We start from the raw sequence: 21,737 nt of genomic DNA, 5'->3' as shown, positions 1-21,737 counted from the left end.
AGCACTGCTACTGCTACACAGCAGGACTCCCACTAGCCTCTCTCACAAGCCCAGGAACCAGCGGGGGTTCCTCAGTCTTTACAGAGTCCTGCTCTTGTTTTATGTGGTACATGTCTGAGTGGGGCCGGGTATGTCTGATCTTTGTAGCCATACATCAAACACCATTCCTGGAACATAAAAGTACTAAACATTTCACCACTGAAAAGTCATACTCCTATTTTCTCAAGGATGAAGTTATAATAGCTGCACTTCTTTGACCACAAAATATAGTTCTTCTATTTCATTCTGAGGGAAATCCGAGATCAAGGTAAAAAACAAATTATTTGTAGGAAGCGGAAAAACAGCTGAATAAAGCATTAAAACTTTGAAAACAGATGTCGAACAGAATAAAAACCTTGGCTGAAAAGATAAATTTAAACTACAATATTAATAAACAGAGACATGGAGAAACCCGTATGAAATGTCTGAGAAATTATAGATACTCAACTACTCTGTACTCTAAAAGCACCAACGAAAGAGTGGAGCAGGCCCGTGCCCTCCGACAACACCGTCACTGTTTCTCTACTTCTCTCTTAAGGAACCAATGGGAGGTGTTATGGACAGTGGTACATAAGCATATGCTCCTGCAGAACGAGGAGGATAACGAACATACAAGGAGGGCAAAGGCTCTGAACACTACCTGCTCCTTTCAAATATCCGATTTAACCTCCAGCACTGGTCATATAAAAGAGCTGGCCAACATTAGTCATCAAAATTTAAACTGCTATTATAAAACTAGACAAATTGGCACACATTTAAACATTCTGTAATTCAGATAGGTCTTCTGTTTAAGAAAAACCACAGCAAGATACATTTGTGTTAAAGGAATTTTAACTCTTCATGATATTTCCTAAGGCCAGAACTTTTAATGCAAGTCTTAGCATAAACCTCTACTGCAGTCCGGTTTGCGTATAAAATAATAAACAGCCCTAGCCGGCTTGCCTGTAGATAGAGCGTCGGCCTGCAGACTGAAGGGTCCTGGGTTTGATTCTGGTCAAGGGCTCATGCCCATGTTGCTGGCTCAATCCCCAGTAGGGGGTGTGCAGGGGGCAGCCGATCAATGATTCTCATCATTGATGTTTCTCTCTCTCTCTCCCTCTCCCTTTCTCTCTGAAATCAATAAGTATGTATTTAAATAATAATAATAATAATCATCATCATCAACAGAAAGTTTCTGGATTTTAGAGAAACTTTTCTCTAAACTGAGTCACCTAGGTTGAAGTTACTGAAGTGGGATGAATAGAGGTAAACAACTAATCTAATACTCACAGCTTCCCATCCACTTTTCTTCTCAGTCCCTGCGGGAGGGGCCTGGCTTCCCATCCTTACGGGGGCTCTGTGAAGTCAATCTGGGGCCCAGAGACGGGGCCGCCTCTGCTGGCGCTCAGACCTGAGAAGAGGTGCACCACTGTCAGGCCTGGGAGTGGCTGCTGTCACAGAACTGCCTCTTGGCACTCATCATGACAATGGGACACAGATCAGTGACAAAAGCACCTAATCCCCTTCCTCGGTTCATAATTTAGCATATCTCTAAACTGTGCATAGCTGTTTGTGAATGAGGTTCCATACAGCTGCTTTAATGTAAAACAACTATTATATACAACTATCTATACAAATAATATTCTAGCCCTTCGGTTCCCATTCTCTAATACCTAAAATTCATCAATGAGGAGGCAATTCTATCAAACTAGAAAGGCAGTTTGTGTCTAGACAATATGGAGAGCACGCCTCCCTTCAGAGGTAGAACAGAAAATTTACCTGCCATTGCTTCCAATGTGCAGGGTTTAAATTCTGCAACCTAATATGTGGAAAATAATGTATAACAAAAAGTGACCAGATCCCTCTTTTTCCCTTTAATAAAGAAATACATCAAAAATCTGTGCAAATTATTAGTGGATAATTTTAAATTCTTCTGTCCAAACTAACATATATCAGAACATTACATGAGCCTCAGAATATTTTTAGGACAGGCTGCCCATCGCTATTATCCAAATTGTATGCATCAAAAATATGCTCAAATGAAATTCTTACAATTTTTTTTTTTACCTTCCACAGTTCCACGGCCACAGGCTGATGTGGTGGATTGTCACTGTATATGTCATCCACAGCTTTCTTCCAAAACTGCATTCGCATCAGTCCAATTGTTTTCTCAGAAACTGAATCCTTAACCTATAAATAGGGTTTAAAAACTTTAATAAATGCACTGTTTACAGTCTAAAATATCAATAGTTATGACTGCATAATCACATAATTCAGCCAAAAACTAAGTTTAATTCTATATAATTGTTTTAATTTCTCCTTAAACTGTTGTCATTATGAACTTTCTAAGTAAAAGCTACAAATTACTTGATGCTTATTCAAAAATACTTTCGAAAATAGAAGAGATTCCAGAAAACAACTGCAAGAAAAAACAAAGAGAAGGAGGAGAGAGTTTAGTTTAAAAGAAATTTAAGAACTAGATCAACCAGTCTTTACATGTAAACCTTATTTGAATCCTGATTTGAAGAGAGAAATTGGAAAATCCGAACACCAGATGGTTAATGACATCAAGAAATTACTATTAAGTTTTTAATGTATGATGATGGCATTATGGTTATTTCTAAGTGAGTTCTCTTTTAGAGATACATACTGAAATGTTGACAGATAGAAAAGTTTATCTGAAACGTACTTCAAAATAACCTGGAAGCAGAAGGATATGCAAAATAGTAAGGGTGCGAGGTGAGGTGACGACAAAGGGGCACATGAGGGAATTTTCTGGTTGCTGGAATTGTTTTCTCATGACTATGGTGGTGAGTACATGACTATGCATTTTTCAAAACCTATAGAACTGTACACCACAAAAAGTATTACTGTATGGACATTTTAAATAAACTCATTCATTCACTAAGTAATTATTTTACAGTCTCCTTCACTCACTACTAATTAAGAATGGCCTTGTCAGATTCAGGCAAGAAGCACCAATGCATGCTAAATCTAGGGGGTAAATATTTAAAAACTGAGATATAATTGATATGTAACAGTCCCTTAGTTTCAGGTATACGACGTGATTTGATATATGTATATATTGTGAAATAATCACCACAGTAAGTGTAGTTAACACTCATCATTACACAGTTATAAACTTCTTTTTCTTGTGATTAGGACGTTTAAGATCTACTCTCTTAGTAACTTTCAAATATAAGTACAGTATTATTAGCTGTAGTCATCATGCTGTACATTTCATGCCCAGGACTTACTCATTTATAACAAAGTGTGTACCGTTTGACCACCCATTTCACCCATATCCTAGCCCATAACCTGGCCTCTGTATCTGTGAGTTTGGGGGCTTTGTTTTCTTTTGTCTTGCTTTAGATTCCATCTATGAGAGCATACGGTATTTGACTTTCTTTGTCTGACTTATTTCACTTAGCATAATACCTCAAGGTCTATCCACGTTGTTGCAAATGGCAGGATTTCCTTTTTTATGACTAAACAATATTCCAGAATGTGTGTATGTGCATATGTGTACCACATCGAATTTCTTTATCCATTCTTCCATCAAAGGACACAAATTGTTCCCATGTCTTGGCTATGGATAAATGCCATAAAGGACATTACTGGGTTATTTGACAAAACTGGAAACCAGATATAGATTAAATAAAAGTATTGTATCAATGTCAAATATACTCAAATTGACAACTGTACTGTGATTATGTAAAAGAATATTCTTATTCTTATGAAACACACTCAAGTTTATAGGGATAAGGGCCATGGTGTAGTCAAGTGACTCTAAAATGATTCATTAAAGAAATATGGATGTGGGTATATTCATACAGACAAAAGGATAAAGCAATGGGGAAAATATTTTTAAAAGGTTATATCGGTATTCTCTGTGCTATTCTCACTTTTGTGTGTGTGAAATCATTTCCAAATAGAAAGTTAGTGTGTTTTTTTAATGGTCTTGGTGCTGGGTGGGTCTCTCAGCAATTTTCAGTGTTCAGATTCCAGTGGCATATAATCTATTCTCAATACATAATCTTTTAAAGTCATCACCCTCAAAGAAGGTTCATGGCAATTATGAAATTCTATGTGATGAAGAGCCGGCCCAGGGTGACAGGGCTGACTGAGAGCGGAGAAGTCACTCCGACCAGTCACTAAGGCCCAAAGGGGGCCCAATCGACAGGTTAGGGGAGAAGCGTCCTCACAACCTAGAAGCAACCACACGTAAGAGCAACTCGCCAACCTGGACCCTACCAGAACCACTCACTGCATCTAGACCCTCACTGAAGACCTATTGGACATTTCCTTTTTCTAGAGCTTTTTTCCCTTCCTTAGCCTTGTATATAAATAAAAGCACTTCTTTGAAAGGTTAGAAAAGAAAAATCGATACCATTTTATTAACTTTTTTTTAATCAGGAGAGATATCTTGCCCATAGAGGTTCCCCCTAAGGAGTGAGGGCATGACAACACCAGGCTCCTCAGCCCAGGTTCCAGAGCCTCATCCTATATAATAAAAGGCTAATATGCAAATCGACCAAACAGCAGAACGACCGGTCACTATGATGCACACTGACCACCAGGGGGCAGACGCTCAACACAGGAGCCGCCCCTGGTGGTCAGTGCGCTCCCACAGGGGGGCTCCGCTCAGCCAGAAGCTGGACTAACGACAGGCGAGTGCAGCAGTGTGTTGGGAGCCTCTCCCACCTCTGCGGACGCACTAAGCCAGCAGGTGGACACCCCCCAAGGGCTCCCAGATTGTGAGAGGGTGCAGGCTAGGCTAAGGGAACACCCCCCCACACGAGTGCACAAATTTTGTGCACCAGGCCTCTAGTTTGGGCTTAAAAACCAGTAGGGATTGTGGCTGAGGAAGCTGAGGGCTGCTGAAATCTCAGGCATTCCTCCTAACAGGCCCACGTATTCACTCTGAGCTCCAGCTCTGGGGCAAAGTTCGAAAAGCACCAGGGACATATGGGGAGGAACTGAACTGTCTGACTTCAGGATGAGGGCTAGAGGGGCCGAAAGAAGTGCTGGCAGAAGTGACTTTTCCTTTGTTGAGCCCTACCACTGCAGGTGCAGGCAGGCACCATATCTGAGTCTCCATTAATCTGGCTAATACTTTGCCCCATCCTGGTGATTCCCTGAAACCTGGCCAACTTTTCAGCCCACTTAAATTGCTCTAACCACTGAGCACACCAGCCAGGGCTATCCATTCATCTCCCGATGGGCACTTAGGTTGCTTCCATATCCTGCCTATAATGTTGCAGTGAACATAGGGATGCATGTCTTTTTGTTTTGGGTTTCTTCCGATAAATACAAATGTGCAATGTTAACTGCATAGTTTTACAATATCCTTAGAAAAAGAAATTCCAGAATGTTATTTCCAGAAACACCAAGTTCATTGGCTTGTTTTATTTTTGGAATTGAATTGTTAAGCCTAAATAGGAAAAAAAAATCACCAGCAGAGACCTTAAACACATCTAACATATAAGAATTACACTTATATTTCTTTATTGTTCAGCATTAAACACATTATATCAACATTTTTGCAAGGAATTTTAAAGGAATTTTAATACCAGCCTGAGCCAGTTCCACATTGAAGGCTCTCAGTGCAAAAGCAGAGCTTCTGGATTCTGTCGGAAGCAGCAGGGAGCATAAATAGCCTTCATAATCTCGCTTCCTGTAACAAATTAGGCAAAAAAAAAAAAAGAGTTACTTTTGACTTCCAAACTGCACACAAAAAAATACTAACCAGAATTACCTGAAAATAATGAGGCTTCAATTCAAAAAAAGGCCTGAAATTTCTTGTATTCTATACCAGTTTCTCTAAAGTTACTAAAAATGTATCTGCCCACAATCCCAGACCAGTTAAAAATAAGAAATAATTAATCTCCATTAATTTATTTTGACTTATATAGTACTTATAATTTTAGTTGTTTCACAATCACTTTGTAAGAATTCAAATGAGCTACCGAAGTAGTTCCAGCAAGTCCTGGTGTGAACTCGCCGTGTTTAATACATAGATGAATAAACAGATAAGACATAAAGACAGAAAACAATGGAGGGGTGTGGGGGTGCTCACATGTATGCACATCACTAGCACATACAGTACTTATGTTTCCCAGCAATATCTGCTGAGCGAGCCTAGAAGCAATGCTGCTCCTCCCACCTTGGCCCCAGGATCAGTGAACACACCCGACACCTAGATCTTGGTTTCTAAATACCTTTCTCCACTGAAAACAAACAAACAAGCAAACGCTAGGGATCCTTGGAGGAAAGACTGACTCCAGAACTGGGGCAGGGAAAATAGAAGATAAGTCTGAAACATCTTCTTGAGCAGAAAGTTTTTCAAAGAATGAAGGGGTTTGTCAAAGGGACAAAGAAATGGACATGATCAAGTTCCCTTTGGCCACGTCTGGGACAATTTGAGCATCAAGAAATAATGACAGTTAACAGACTGTAACAGGACCCCATGAGCCTGCATCAATATAAATGAAAGAATAAATAGCCCTGGCTGGTGTGGTTCAGCGGTTACGAGCATCAGCCTAGGCTCGGGAGGGTTGTGGGCTCAATTCCAGGTCAAGGGCATGTACTAGTACCTGGGTTGCAGGTTCGATTCCCCAGTCCCAGTCAGGGCACGTGCAGGAGGCAACCAATAGATGTGTCTCTCTCACATCGATGTCTCTCTCTCTCTCTCTCTCTCTCTCTCTCTCTCTCTCTCTGTCTTTCTCTCTCTCCTTCCATCCCTTCCACTTTCTCAAGAAATCAATGGAAAAAATATCCTTAGGTGTGGGTTAACAACAAAAAAGAATAAATAAGAAGAGAAAGAAACACTTAACAACCAGTACAACATCAACCGATAAACCTAGAAAACATGGTATTTTTTAAAATCTTCATTTGATAACTGATCAAAGTAATATCTGATTCAAGAAAAAAAATCATTAAGTGTCTGGAAATGTTAAATAGATGAAAGCTGGATAGAAATGGGATACTTATACAGTACTGAACTCCTCACAAAATATGTATTACTAATTAGCATTCTTTTTTTTTCTTTTTTTTTACAGAGAGAAAGAGAGAGGGAGAGTTAGAAACATCAATGAGAGAGAAACATCGATCAGCTGCCTCCTGTACACCCCTCACTGGGGATGTGCCCGCAACCAAGGTACATGCCCTTGACCAGAATCGAACCTGGGACCCTTCAGTCGGCAGGCCGACGCTCTACCCGCTGAGCCAAACCGGTTAGGGCCTAATTAGCATCCTTATTAATTAAACTTATAGGGAAGAAACCTGAAAGACACCTTCTCAACCAAGTAATGAAAATTTCACATCCCAGTAATAAGATAAAGCAATGCCCTGTGCTTCTTGATAGGATGCCGAGAAAAGCACAGCAGGACTTCTCTAACATACTGGCCAAAAATGTGTAACTCACGAGGAAGCATTAAGTAAACCCAAACTGAGAGAGTCCATGAAGTAGCTGGCCCATTCTCTTAAAAATGTCAAGCTCGGAGAGAAGGCGGGGGCGGGGGTGGGACTTGTATGCATGCACATTAGCAGGACCAATGCACACGGGACACTGGGCGGTGGGGGCTTGTCCTGGGGGTGGGAGAGGTCAATTGGGGGGAAAGGAGACACATGTAACACTTTAATCAATAAAAAGTAAAAATAAAGTTGACATGAACCTAAAAAAAAAAAAAAAAGGTCAAGCTCATGAAAGATAAGCAAAGACTGGGAACCCGTTCCAGACTGGAGAAAACGAAAAGAGGATGTAACAACGAATCCCAAATGGAATGAAGGACAGAACAGAATCACCAGCAAAATCCAAACCGATTCCGTGGGTTGGATGGTAATATCGGATCCATCTCCATGTCCTCATTTTGACAGGTGCACCATGATGACCATCTGGGAGAGAACCCTGTGCCCCGTAAAAATCCCCGTTGCCCCACGCCCCCTCACCCGGAGCCCCACGCCGCGGGACACAGAAAGGAGCGGCGCCCGCCCGCCCGCCCCCGGCGGCCCGAGTCCGGCCGCCCCCGCCCCAGCGCCGTCCCGCCGCCCCCCGACCTTCGGCGGGGGCAGGCGGGCTCGCTCACCGCAGCAGCTCCACACAGTAGAGGTCGGCGCCCGCGCCGCCGGGTCCGCTGGCTGCAGCCACGCTCCGCCCCGAGCCCGCAGGCCCCGGGAGCCGCCGCCCGCGCGCCCACACGCCGGGCACGCCGGGCCGCAGCGGGCCCCAGGCCCAGCCCAGCATGGAGGCCGCCATGACACGGACGCCGCGTGCCCTTCGACCCCGCGCCGTCGGCCCGCGGCCACGCCGGGCCACGCCCCCGGCCGGCCCAGCGCGCTCCTCGCAGCGGCGGGAAGCGGCGCTGGGACGTCGTCGCTCGCTCGGAGCAGCGGCAGGGGTCGCTGTGGCTCTCCGCACCGGGCCGGCCCCGCGCTCCCTGCTGCTCGGTTCCAGGAGAGCTCGGCGTAAATGCAACCGGTCCCGCCAGCCCCCTCCCCTCCCCCTCCCCCTCCATTCCAGGTCCTTCGAAAGATGCATTTACCCAGGCAGGAGAATAGAGAATATGTGGACAGATTACTAGCTTGATTTATAGCTTTTAAATATTTATTTCCATAGTAGGTGAGCCTCCTCTGGTGTTCTCTTATCCTCAGGCCCCTCAAACATTAGAGTTGGGTCTAGTTGCCACGACCTGACCTGGTGCCAGCCAGCCGCGGCCTGCATCTGGATCCCCGTTCGCACCCCCTGCCTCCTGAATCGCCTAAACCAGGGATGGGCAACCTTTTGAGCTTGGTGTGTCAAACTTCGCCAAAAAACTGAGCATAACTCGGGTAGTGTGTCACTTTGAGGAAAAAAACGAACTGCAAGACTCTAGTCGCAAATGTTTCGTCCTCAGGAGCAGCACATGTTTCATCCTCGGCATGCGGCCGCGTGTCATCAGAAATGGCTTCGCGTGTCAGTGCTGACACGCGTGTCCTAGGGTCGCCATCCCTGTCCTAAACTGTTCACGCTGCAGCCAGACTGGTTCTTTCTGAAATGTACATCCGATCTTGACCCTTCCCGGTTTGACCATCTTGACTGTGCCCCTCCATGATATACCCTGTCTTTACCTTTCACTCTCAGCTCCGGCTGTTTGCAGTTGCGCCTCCAGCGTAACGGTTCTCCTACACCCAAGGGGGAGTGCGTACTCTGTGGTCTGGGCCCAAGAACTCTCTCCAGTGCATCCTGCTTTGGTGTTGCCTCTCTCCAGCCCACGCAGGGCCTCAGTCCTTCCTGCACAATGTCCTCTTCCTCCACGCCCCCCCCGGCCCCCCGGGCTTCTGTTCTTTAGCTCTGTCAGGCACCCACTAGTGTTTGCACACCAGTTTGAACCTGCTCCTTTTAAAAAGGAAAATCCCTCATCTTCATCCCCAGTTCTGACCTCCTGCCTGCCTCGCTGGACTTTTCCATCTGGACATCTTGCCATCACTTCAAAGGCCACATGTCTAAAAACCCAATCAAACCGACTCCTCTCCTGACTCTCTTTACTTACCTGGACCGCGTCCCCCTTCTCACAACCAAGGGAAACGCTCTGGAGTCCTCAGTACCTCTTCCTCTCCTGCGTGTTCACGAGGACCTACTACGAGTTCCACGTGAGTGACGAAAGGGCAAGGGGCAAGACAGGGTGGAGTCCTTCGCCATTTTTGTGCCGTGACACACAGCGGTACATGTGCTGCTGTGAGCATTAAATAATAAGGTCTAGCCGTGAGTCTGATTTCAGATTTCATAGCGCTGGTGACTGTAAACAACATATTGGATATCTGTAAAACTGTTATGTGATATTAGAGGCCCGGTGCACAAATTTGTGCATGGGTGGGGGTCCCTTGGGGTGGCCTGCGGAGATCGGGCCCCAGCTCGTGCCCCCAGCCTCGCAGTCCCACAGCCCCGCCTGGCACCCTGCCTTGGCCTGGTGCCGACCCCTCACCTGCTCGATGGGGGCCAGGACTCCACCCGCCACCCAGCTCCCTCAGCTCCTGGGAGCTGGAATGCGGCTCCACCCCCCACTGCCTCCAGTCCAACTGCTGGACCCCCGCTCACACTAGCCTTGACTTGGCACCGCCCACTCACCTGCTCCACCATCCTGCCGCGGTCCTGCCCTTGTCCTCTTGTTGGGGCCCATCAGGGCTGGCAGCGCCTCCACTGCCACCCACTGCCAGGACCACATCGCCAAGGCCTGCCATGTTCCACACCGCCCCCTGGTGGTCAGTGCACGTCAAAGCCATCAGAGTCGAACTCCGGGTCAAAGGACCGCCCGAGGGGACAATTTGCATATTAGGCTTTTATTATATAGGATGAAAATGTCTGTGGTTTCATTTGGTGACAGGATCACAGTGACTGCTAATACTTTATGCTTTGTTCCCTATATTCATAGTTGAAGCAAATGCTGAATTTTAGTTAACAGTTAGTGAACATACAGATGTCCATTTTTTCCCTGCCGCTTGAAGGGTACAACCCAGAATTTACACATATCTCATTGGCTCATAGCCCATTGGTCAAAACTTACTCTTCTACCAGGGAAGCTGGGAAATAGTCTTTATTCCAGGCAGCCATGTGCCCAGTTAGAAATCAGGGGTCCCATTGTTATTGAAAATAAGGATAATGGATTTGGGGAAACCACTGACCAAAAAAAAGAACCAGATGCTATGAAAGAACTTAACAAGGAGTCCTGGCTGGCATGGCTCAGTTGGTTGAGCCTCAATCCGTGCACCAAAAGTTGGCAGATTCAATGCCAGGTCAGGGCACATTCCCAGGTTCAGGCTGGATTCCCAGTAGGGGGCATGCAGGAGGCAGCCAATTGATGTTTCTCTCTTCTTCTCTCTCTAAAATCAATAAAAACTTTTTTTTTTTTAATAAAAAATAATCTAACAAGGAGTCCTAATCCAGATTATGGGGTCAGGGAAAGTATCTCTTTCCCTGAAAGTATTTCAGATTTAACAGTTAAGCTAAATCTGAAATATATTTAATAGTAATTATACCTGTTACTTAAGAGTGTTTACCATGTACTAGGAATGCTTCGTTCAGTTTCACAGCAGCCATATTCAGTGTAGGGTGACTAGTCAGATTTTAGCACAAAAAGTCCTGCATCCCAGAAAACCCCTCAGACTGGGGCAGACCAGATGGCTGTCACTCTATTGGTACGATTGCTATCATCCCCATTTTACAGAAAAAGGGTAAGTCATTTGCCCAAAGTTGCACAGCTAGTAATTGACAGTGGCAGGTTTTACAACGAGGAAGACTGCTTCAGAATCCAGCTGCTTAACGGCTGTACAGTTTGCGAGGGCAGCCATGGCCACTTCTTTCCTCACAATTCTGAAGGCCAGATAGCTGGCATAGATATTAGCGGAATATAATTGGTTTCTTCTGAGGCCTCTTGCCCTGGCTTGTAGCGTGCCTTCTTCCTGTGTCCTCACATGCTCTTCCCTCCGTGTGTGTGTGTGTCATAGTGGGTAAGGGCCTACCCTAATAACCTCATCTTACCTTAATTACGTCTTTGAAGGCCCTATTTCTAAATAACGGTCATATTCTAAGGTACTGAAGGTTAGGATTTCAACATAAGAAGGGGGGGGAGGGGAGGCACAATTTAGTCCACAACAACTACTATGTTCTGCTGCCAGGCAAAGAGTAGGATTAGTGTTCCCCTGGAGAGAGTGGCATGTGCAAAAGCCCTGCATCGGTAAAGGGTTCAGCACATTCAAAGAACAGAGAGAGAGAGAGATTGATCAGTTCCCTCCAGTACGCACCCTGACTGGGAATCAAACCTGCAACATAGGTATGTGTCCTGACTGGACATCGAACCTGCAGCCTTTTGATGTACAGGACGATGCTCCAACCAACTATGCCACCCAGTCAAGGCTAGCTACAAACATTTTTATTTAATATTTTTGAATAGGTAATTTATTCCTGTGGTAGATTAAATGTGGCCACCGATATTTTTTTTTTTTTTGCAGCTACCCTTATCAAGAGGTGGACTGTATTTCCCACCGGCCAGGAACTGCTTTGACATTTGCTTTGACCAATCGAAGAGAACTGAAGTGACACTGAGCAAGTTCCGGAGCCTGTGCCTCAGAACCCTTGCAGCTTCGGCTTTCCCGTCTTCAATACCTCTGTGCGACTGCCATACATGAAAACTGGCCTAACCCGCGCAGGGGTCCTCAAACTACGGCCCGCGGGCCGCCTGCGGCCCGCCGAGGACATTTATCCGGCCCGCGGGGTGTTTTTGCCGCCGCTGCCTGTCCTGCTTAGCAGCCGACTCGTCCCAGGCCCGCAGTGCGCATGTGTGGAATGTGCGCCGCACTCTCCGGCTCCCCTCCTTCTCTCCGAGGGACAGTGAACTGGCCCCCTGTTTAAAAAGTTTGAGGACCGCCGAAACCGGTTTGGCTCAGTGGATAGAGCATCGGCATGTGGACTCAAGGGTCCCAGGTTCAATTCCGGTCAAGGACATGTACCTTGGTTGCGGGCACATCCCCGGTAGGGGGTGTGCAAGAGGCGGCTGGTCGATGTTTCTCGCTCATCGATGTTTCTAACTCTCTATCCCTCTCTCTTCCTCTCTGTAAAAAAATCAATAAAATATATTTTAAAAAAAAAGTTTGAGGACCCCTGCAGAGGATAAGAGGTCACCTGGAGAAGAACCAGGCAAGAGCCAAGCCCAACTGCTGGACATGTGAATGAAGCCAACATGGACCTGTGGGCCCACCCGATCTCCCAACGGAATGCCACTGTGTGACAGGGGCCAGGAAAACAAGGGAAAGAACCATCTGGCCAACTCACAGAACCGGGAGGAATAATGAATCGTTGTGATAAGCCATCGACTTTTAGCGCGGTGTATTATGCAGTAACTGATTACTAATGCAATTTTCCATGGCACAAAAAAATTTAAATATAAAAATATGCACGTGAGGACTCAAAGAGATACTTGTACACCCATGTTCATAGCAGCATTATTCACAACAGCCAAGGGATAGAAGCAACGTACATGTTCACTGACTGATGAATGGATAAACAATGTGGTACATACATAAATGGAATTATTATTCAGCCTTATAAAGAAAGGAAATTCTGATACATGCTACAAAATGGATGAAACTTGAGGACATTATGTTAAGTGATATAAACCAGTCACAAAAAGACGCATACTGTATGATTTCTCTTATATAAGGTAGGCCTGGAGTAATCAAATTCGTAGATCTAGAAATGGGAATGGTGGTTGCCAGGGTCTGAGAGGAAGGAGGAAGGGGGAGTTTTTGTTTAATCGGTAGAGTTTTAAGAATTCTGTTGGTGATGGTTGCACCACAATGTGAATGTACTTAATGCCACAGAACTTGTCTGACCGTGGGGCAAAGGTGTAATGGCCACCGTAACCAAAAGGTATCTTCAGACCAAAGACCAATGCAAGCAACTCCATAGAATATAACAGAATTTATTATAGGGTAACTTCAGCAGGGGACAATTATTCTGTGCTACAGGCCTGTGTTACTGTAATTTTTTAATAGCATAACAAATAGTATATGGCCAAAAGTAACTAATAGTATATGGCCAAAAGTAACTAATGATTGACAAGACAAAGTGACATAGAATGCAGTAGCACCAGGGGCCATAGAACCTTCTGGTGGTCTTATGATAGATGCTTGTTTATAATCAACACTATCACCAGTTTGATACTTACCTCCATTGTCATGCTATTACTAACAAAAATAATTATGGCCACATTTTAAGGTAGATGGATAATCATCAACTAGAAGGCTTTGATATGCTTGCTAAAGATAGCAAGGTTGGCCAGAGGTCACGGCATGAAACTTAAAAATGAAATGAAATCGGGGACATGGATATGGAGTTGATTTTGGTAACAGAACTGTACACTTAGAAATGGTTAAGATGGTAAATTTTATGTAGCATTTTAGAGATACGAGCGAAAAATGTTCTTCTCCCCATTCCTCATTTGCCGATCCCTTCATTGCCCCACAAACCCTAGGTAACCATCATTGGTTAGTAAGTATCTGTAGTGGTTTAAAAAAAAAAATGTTCACAAATTCTGTGACACTTTTTTCCTTCAAGAGAATGGTTTTCATTCCCTTCCCCATGAGCATGAACTGGATTTGCTTCCAACAAATGGAATCTAGCAAAAGCGATGATACTCCACTTCTGAGCTTAGGTGACAAAGGGTCTGCATCCCCATCTCGGTCTATCTACCTAGCGCTATCCACGCTATCCACCCGTATCTGCCTATCTACCCTCTATCTCCCTGCCCCATCACTTGCTCGGTGGGAAGCCAGGGGCCAGGCCATGTGAGCAGCTCTATGGAGAGGCCCACTGGCAAGGAACTGAAGCCTCCTGCCAGTAGTTACGTGGGTGAGATTAGAAGTGGATGGTCTAGCCCAGTGGTCGGCAAACTCATTAGTCAACAGAGCCAAATACCAACAGGACAACGATTGAAATTTCTTTTGAGAGCCAAAATTTTTAAACTTAAACTATATGGGTAGGTACACTGTTATTAACTTAATTAGGGTACTCCTAAGCTGGCCTTTGCTAAAAAATCAAGGGGCCAAAGAGCCGCATGTGGCTCGCGAGCCGCAGTTTGCCGACCACTGTTCTAGCCCCTTAGGATGACTGCAGCCCCAGCTAATAACTTCACTGCAACTTCATGAGGGGCCCTTCGCCAGAGCCACCCAGCAAACCACTTTCAGATTCCTGACCCTCAAAACCTGTATGAGATAGTAAGTAATTGGTGTTACTCCATTTGGGTTTGGGATAGTTTATGATTTGGCCATAAGTAACTAATACAGTATCCGTTTCTTTATTTATGCATATATATGCAAATATAAATACAGATTCTATTCTCTCCCCCACCTTTTTTACATAAAAGATAATATATTGTTCACATTATCCTGCATTTTGGTTTTCTTTCCTGATAATTTCCCTTATACATATTTCCATATAAGTTCAAAGTGAGTTTCACCATTCTTTCTTTTTTTTTTTTTAGACATGTATTATTTTTTTAAAATACGTTTTTATTGATTTTAGAGAGAGGAAGAGAGAGAGAGAGAAATAGAAACATCAATGAGAGAGAAACATCAACATGGATTGGCTGCCTCCTGTATGCCCCTACTGAGGATTGAGCCAACAACCCAGCTAACCAGGATTTGAACCAGTGACCTCTTGGTTCATGGGTTGATGCTCAACCACTGAGCCACACCAGCCTGGCTCACCATTCGTTTTTTGTTTTGTTTTTTACTAGTTAATTTAACCAGTCTTATATTGGTAGACATTGGGTTTTATTCTGTCACTGGAGGCCTAGTGCACAAAATCGTGCATAGGTGGGGTCCTGGCTGGCAATCGGGGCCAATCAGGGCCTTCTCACCCAGTCCCAATTGGGGCTGATCCCCAGGGGGAGGGACCACGGGAGGTTGGCCAGCTGGCCAGAGGGAGGGACTGCAGGAGGTTAGCTGGCCGCAGGAGGTTGGCTGTGGGAGCACACTGACCACCAGGGGGCAGCTCCTGCATTGAGTGTTTGCCCCCTGATGGTCAGTGCGCATCATAGCGACTGGTGGACCAGTCGTTCAGTCGACCAGTCATAACGGTCGCTGAGGCTTTTATATATATAGATTTGCTCTGATAACCAGTGCTTCAGTTATCAGCTTTGTACATCATTTTTGCATGCAGATGCATAAATAAATTCCCAGAAGTAGAATTTCTAGGTCATAGGGCATATAAAATTATAATTTTGGTAAATGCCACTAAGTTCCCTTCATAATGTTTGTGGTACTTTGCACTCTTACTTGTGTTTTTTTTTTGAGAGAGAACTTAGTTCTGCGCAGTCTTGCCAAGTTTGGGGATTTTTGCTAATTGGATAAGTAAAAATTGTATTCCCAGTGTAGTTTTAACTTGTATTTTTCTTATTAAGAGTGAAGATGGGCATCTTTTCATAGTTTTAGAATCATCTATGTACGTTCTAGTCCTATGAACTGCCATTTCATCAGCTTCGCGTATTTTTCTGTAGGTTACAGGTCTTCCATATTGATTTCTAGAGGGAGATTAAACCTTTGTGTTATAGGTTACAAGGTTTTTTTTTCCCAGTCTGTTTTTGCTTTGACTTTTCTTGCGGAATCTTGCCATGAAGAAATTTTGTAATATATGTTTATATAGTCAAACATCAATACTTACACTTACAGATTCCTGGAATTTGAGTCATCATTAAAAAGGCAACCTCATAGCCCTAACCGGTTTGGCTCAGTGGCTAGAGCGTCGGCCTGTAGACTAAAAGGTCCCAGGTTCGATTCCGGTCAAGGGCATGTACCTTGGTCGCGGGGCGTGCAGGAGGCAGCTGATCAATGTTTCTCTCTCGATGTTTCTAACTCTCTATCCCTCTCCCTTCCTCTCTGTAAAAAATCAATAAAGTATATATTTTTTTAAAAAGGCAACCTCATTAAAAATATTTTTTTAATATTGGTTTTCTTCTAGTACTTCAGTTTTCCTCTATAGTACTTCTATAGTTTCAATTTTTACTTTCTTTTTTTGAGGGGATAAATGTTACAACAAAGGCATGGATCCAACTCTTTTCTTTATATCTACCTAGTTGTCTTACCATCATTTATTCATTAGTCTACCTTTTCCCTTTTGATTTGATATTCTTCCGTTTTCATCAAATAAATTCATGTATGTATTTCATTCTATACTGTTCTATCTGTCTCTCAATGTTCTAGTGCTACATGCTTTTCAGTATTATGGGTTTAAAATATATTTTCATACATATGTCTGGTAGTACTAGGCCTTTCTAGTTGTTCTTTTCCCCTCCCAGAGTTTTCCTGGCCATTCTTGTTTATTTTTGCGTTTGACTGTTAGGATCAGTTTTTCTATTAAAAATTTTCTGACAGTATTTTCATTGGAATTATGTTAAATTTATAAACTTATGGAAAATATATTTTTCTTATTTGAGCCTTTATAAATATTTTATGATATTATAATTCCTTTTATTGATAGGTATGACACCATAAATTTAACTGTGCCCTAGTTATTCATCCTTATATTTTCTCCAACTTTTGATTTGATAAATAATTCTTAGATGAACCATTATAGTTGGATCTTTGTGTATAACTGATTATTGCCTATGATAAATTCCTAAAAATAAAATCATTAGTCAAAAGCTGTGAACTTTCGAAATATCTGACTTTGCCAAAATTCTTATTTACTCCCACAAACTGTGGATTAAAAAAAAAATTAGATTTTTTATAAAGTCTTGCTACTTTCATAGGCAAAAAGTGATTATCTCACTTTTAATTTTTATTTATTTGATTAGTGGGATCTTTTTGCTAAAAAATATGTTAAGACGTATGTTAAAAACACATAATGTAAAAAAGTAAAAGTTGTTACGCACCCCCGCAACTCTCTCACTCGCTAAGGAATATTTTTTTACATTTAAATTTTTTAAGTTTTTTATGCTGTCAAATCTATAGAACTTTTTCTTTGATAATTTTTTCCCATATATTTATGCTTAGAAAGGACTCCTCTGTACAGAAATCGGAGGTGGAGGGGAGCCAGAGATGAGTATGTAGAAACCCAGCAGGTGGGCTATGGAGGTTGCCTGGGCAGGAGTTCTTGTGGCTTGGACTGGGACGGTGGCATTAGAGATTTCAAAAAAAGGATAGATCAATAAATAATTTGGAGGTTTACTTGCTGATGGATTGATGGTGTGGTGGGAAGAAGGTAATGAAAAAATAGAGAAGTGATGGTTCCTAGATTATGGCATAAGCAACTGGCGGAATGAGGCTATCTTTTTCACATTCCTGAGCTGAAGAATGTGAAGTCTTTATAGGGCAACTGAGGATATTTTGGTGTATGCTCCTTTCCCAGCGATTGACATGTAATTCCCCTTTGGCAGGATCCTTAAGTACAGGCTGACACATCCCTGGCCGCTCTGTGGCTGCCCTGGGTCTTCATTCTTTGACCTGACATGTTTGAATGTGCTTGCCTCCTTCGCAGGAATGTTCTTTTCATGTTTACAAAGTGTTCTTGGGTTTTGTCTCACGTTCTCCTTGATGACTTCTTCCTGGGGACTAATGTGGACGAGGGTTTTCCATTCCCCAGTCACTGGGAGCTGAGAAGGGGTGTTTCATGGGCTGGAAGATCATACACAAGGGCAGGGAGCTACTCCTCAGAGCTTTCTGTGGTTATCAGATTGTTGCAACGAGGGCCCTTAGGCAGTTTCTGAGGGCTGGTGCTGCTTAACTCACCACCACCTTCTATTTCAACACAGGGGTCATCAAAGGAGAGCCTGGTTGATGAGTGTGTGGCCTAGAAGAGCTAGTTTGGAGCTAATCAGTAAAAACACAGTCAGCTGGTTCGTTGTTGATGTTGGTACCGTGCAGAACAATGCTCAGTGAAGCTTCTAGTCCTCCTCGAACTCCATTAACAGCTTCTGAGGACACCAGCTACAGCACCCTCCCTACCTACCATAGGGGAAGAAATAAAAGCCTCCAACCCTTACCCCTACCCCCACCCCCACAATCAGTCTGATGCCCGAGTATGGACAATGCTCCCTCGCTGATTTCCTGCTAAAAGGACACACACAGAGTTGTTTTTCTGAGAGTCACGGTGGCTTGTGTGGAGCTATGCTGTGTGTGCATGCTCCCCTCAGCTTTTGGCAACCAGCAGCACATGCCAACAAGGGAAAAGGTTCACTTGAGTTAGGAATGCAGTCTGTGGTCTTGGAACAGCTTTTCTGGGCAAAACTAACTGGTCCTTCCAGGGAAATAAGCAGTGTAGGTCTCTCAAAAAGTACATTCTGAGTCACAATCCCAATTGCATAACCCAAAGTCACACCTACAGCAAATTAAACATGTTTGCCACTAAGGGTATTTCCATTGGGCAAACAAAATACTGTAGGATTATGCTGTTCTCACTTCCTGGAATGTCCTGTGTGCTGTATCTTCAAGGAGACCGTTGGGCAACACTCCCAAATCCCTGGCCTTTGACCAGCCACCTACTGCCTCCACAGACTCCCAAGAGGGCTATGGAGGGGGACAGTCCTGGCGAGTGAACCCTGTTTATTGCACTGTTTATGCAAACCCCAGTGCTGAGCTCGTCTGGATGACTTCAAAAGCAAAAAGAGACAAAGAAAAGGCAAACCCCGTAAAAACGGTGGGACCCACGACTAGATCAAAGTGGCGAAGCTTCAACCCAGGCCTTTCCTATGACGGGGGGTATGGGAAGAGGCTCTTGGGTGTGTCCTGATCACCAAAAGCCTTAATGCCCTCTCCCACTTCATTCATTTTTAGTCATCTCGTGAACCCCAAGTCAGATGCCTCCTACTTTCTGGATTTTTCCTTGACCACAGCCCCATCCAAGCAAAATGAATAATTCCTTCCTTTGTGATCCTAGAGCGATTTGTGTGTTTCTCTTTGATCACTTGACCAGGTTGTCGGGTGGTAATCTGTTTATATGGCCCTCTTCCCGGGCTCCAAAGGTAGACTCTGTGTTGCTCCTCTTTTTACTGCCAGGGTCTGGCCCAGGGCCCAGCACTGGAAAGCGTTCGGTGTATTGTCCTGAGAGCCATGTTTTTTGGCACTACAAACCAGGCACCTGGTGGTACAGTTTACGCTTGCACAAATGTGCCCGGCCAGGGGGTCGAGTGGGACTGGTGTGGGCTGGTTTGGGGCCGTCTCTGAGGAAGGGGAGCCTTTCTTTCCACAAAGAGGCATGAACTTGCAAGGTTGCATGAGCCAGCAGGGGCACCTCCTAATTAGCAACAAGATGCTATGTGGGTTTTCAATCTTCCTGATTGGAAGAGCAAACCAGACCCAGCAAAATGTGAAGAACTTAAAGCTTGAAAGGAATAGTTATCCTTCTGAAAAGCTTTCAGCATTCATTCAAGAGATTTTAGAGGACTTAGTGTCAATCATGAGTAAGAGGAACTTGAATGCATAATGCTTTTCAATATAGTGTACTTATCCCCAATTACTATTTTTTTAAACATTTTTTTTATTGATTTGAGAGAGAGAGGGAGAGAGGAAGGGAGAGAAACATGGTTGTGAGGAACATCAATCGGTTGCCTCCCGCACACACCCCAACCGGATCAAACCCGCAACCTGGATATGTGCCCTGACTAGGAATTGAACCCACCACCTTCTGGTGTACAAGATGATGCTCCAACCAACTAAGCCACACCAGCCAGGGCTACTATTTTTTTTTTTAAATACATACAATTATATATTTTCAGACCTAAAGGTTATCTATTGATTTTTTTTTTTGAGCATTTAATATTGCCTATGTGCTTGTATGGACTAGGCACTAGAAACTGTAATAAAATTGGCCAGTGTCAAATACCTATGAAGTGGCAGGTTTTTCATTTGTTAAAAGGGTGCCCACCATACAATTCTGTGAGAAACAAGAAGAGGCAAAGTGGTCTCTATAGTTAGTGCCATATCAGCTTTGTCCATTTCACTCTCTTGCTTCCACTGTGATCATATATTGCCAATTTTTCAAGCTGAAGCTATCTTTTCTTTCGTTTTTTTTTTTTTTTTCTTTATATGTTCCCACCCACCTACTGAAAATAGACCATCAACCACTCTCAGGGACATCACTACTAAATGTTCCATAGACTTGCACAAAATCATATGTGTGAGGAAGGAAGGTTGATGGTGGCTCCTACACAAGACACAGCAAGACCTATCATAGTTGTCATGTGGTTATGACGGATTGCCTCTGCACAAATTGTTTTGGATAAGAATTAAAGAACCAAAGTTTGAAAATAGTCTTATATACTGGTATATTCTAGAGGCCCGGTGCACGGATTCATGCACATTGAAAGTAAATTAATTAGAAGGTGGCCAGTGTGACTGGGTGAGATGAGCCGGACACACCCTGGAGCCAACCTCACGTGGTCCCTCCCCGGCCGGCCTGGGGCGGCACCGGGACTTGAAGGGTGTTTGCAGAGTGAGCAGGGTCCCTCCAGCAGGTGGGGTCCCTCAGCTTGGCCTGTGGGGATCAGGCCAAAACCGGCAGTCTGGCATCCCCCGAGGGGTTCCAGAGTGCAAGAGGACACTCTGCAAAGTTGCTGTTGCTTGGCAGCTCCTGCATTGAGCATCATCCCCCTGGTGGTCAGTGCGTGTCATAGCTACCAGCCAGTTGGCCAGTCGCTTAGGCTTTTATATATATAGATCAGAGATGATTTCAGGTTATCCCTATGATAATGCATGGGAGAGAAAGAAGTGGAGTTGTAGTATTGTTCCAGAAGCTGCAAATACCTTATCTAAGCCACAGCCCCTAGTTCAAGTGCCCAGGGAGTGCATAGCATATCTATGAACAGCACCCTTTCATCCACTGTGTGTGTGATATAGGAGGAAATGGTTAGGAGCCCATGGGCTTACGTTGTCATTTATTCTTCTCTCTCTCTCTTTTTTTTTCATCTCCTCCTGTTCCTTCTCTTCTCTCTTTTGGTACCTGCATTGGGATGCCACATACAAGTGTTTGAAAATCAGTTCAATACAATTTGTATTTAATGAGCATCTTTACACATGTGTTTTTTATCCCAGTGTCTGGAATGCACACTCCTTTTTTTTGCTCCCAATTGCCTTGTTTCCAGGTGTTTCCTTATCTCTCCCCACCCAATTAGATTGGGAGTACCTCAAGGAAAAGAAACAAGTCTCAATATTACTTGTTTTTATCCCCTGGCTTTATAATGTAGGTGTTC

At 44.0% G+C, this 21,737-nt stretch overlaps 1 protein-coding gene across 5 annotated transcripts in view; it reads right to left on the bottom strand.

Annotated features, from left to right (window-relative positions):
• Window positions 1-21,737, bottom strand: part of NDUFAF6 (NADH:ubiquinone oxidoreductase complex assembly factor 6) — an 80,073-nt gene that overhangs the window by 17,056 nt on the left and 41,280 nt on the right. For 3 of the 5 annotated variants that reach the window (XM_054708259.1, XM_054708258.1, XM_054708257.1), the window contains 2 exons: window positions 5,592-5,695; window positions 2,086-2,208 (listed from right to left, as the gene is read on the bottom strand). In XM_054708259.1, coding sequence (XP_054564234.1) covers window positions 2,086-2,208; window positions 5,592-5,612 — 144 coding nt within the window. In that variant the 5' untranslated portion in view covers window positions 5,613-5,695. Of the gene's footprint in view, window positions 1-1,308; window positions 1,430-2,085; window positions 2,209-5,591; window positions 5,696-8,105; window positions 8,292-21,737 lie in introns of those variants that run through there. The other 2 variants (XM_054708255.1, XM_028156080.2) reach the window with 2 other exon arrangements.

Source organism: Eptesicus fuscus, chromosome 19, assembly GCF_027574615.1.
Source record: "Eptesicus fuscus isolate TK198812 chromosome 19, DD_ASM_mEF_20220401, whole genome shotgun sequence".
NCBI lineage: Eukaryota > Metazoa > Chordata > Mammalia > Chiroptera > Vespertilionidae > Eptesicus > Eptesicus fuscus.
This window is presented reverse-complemented; position numbering and strand designations above follow the sequence as displayed.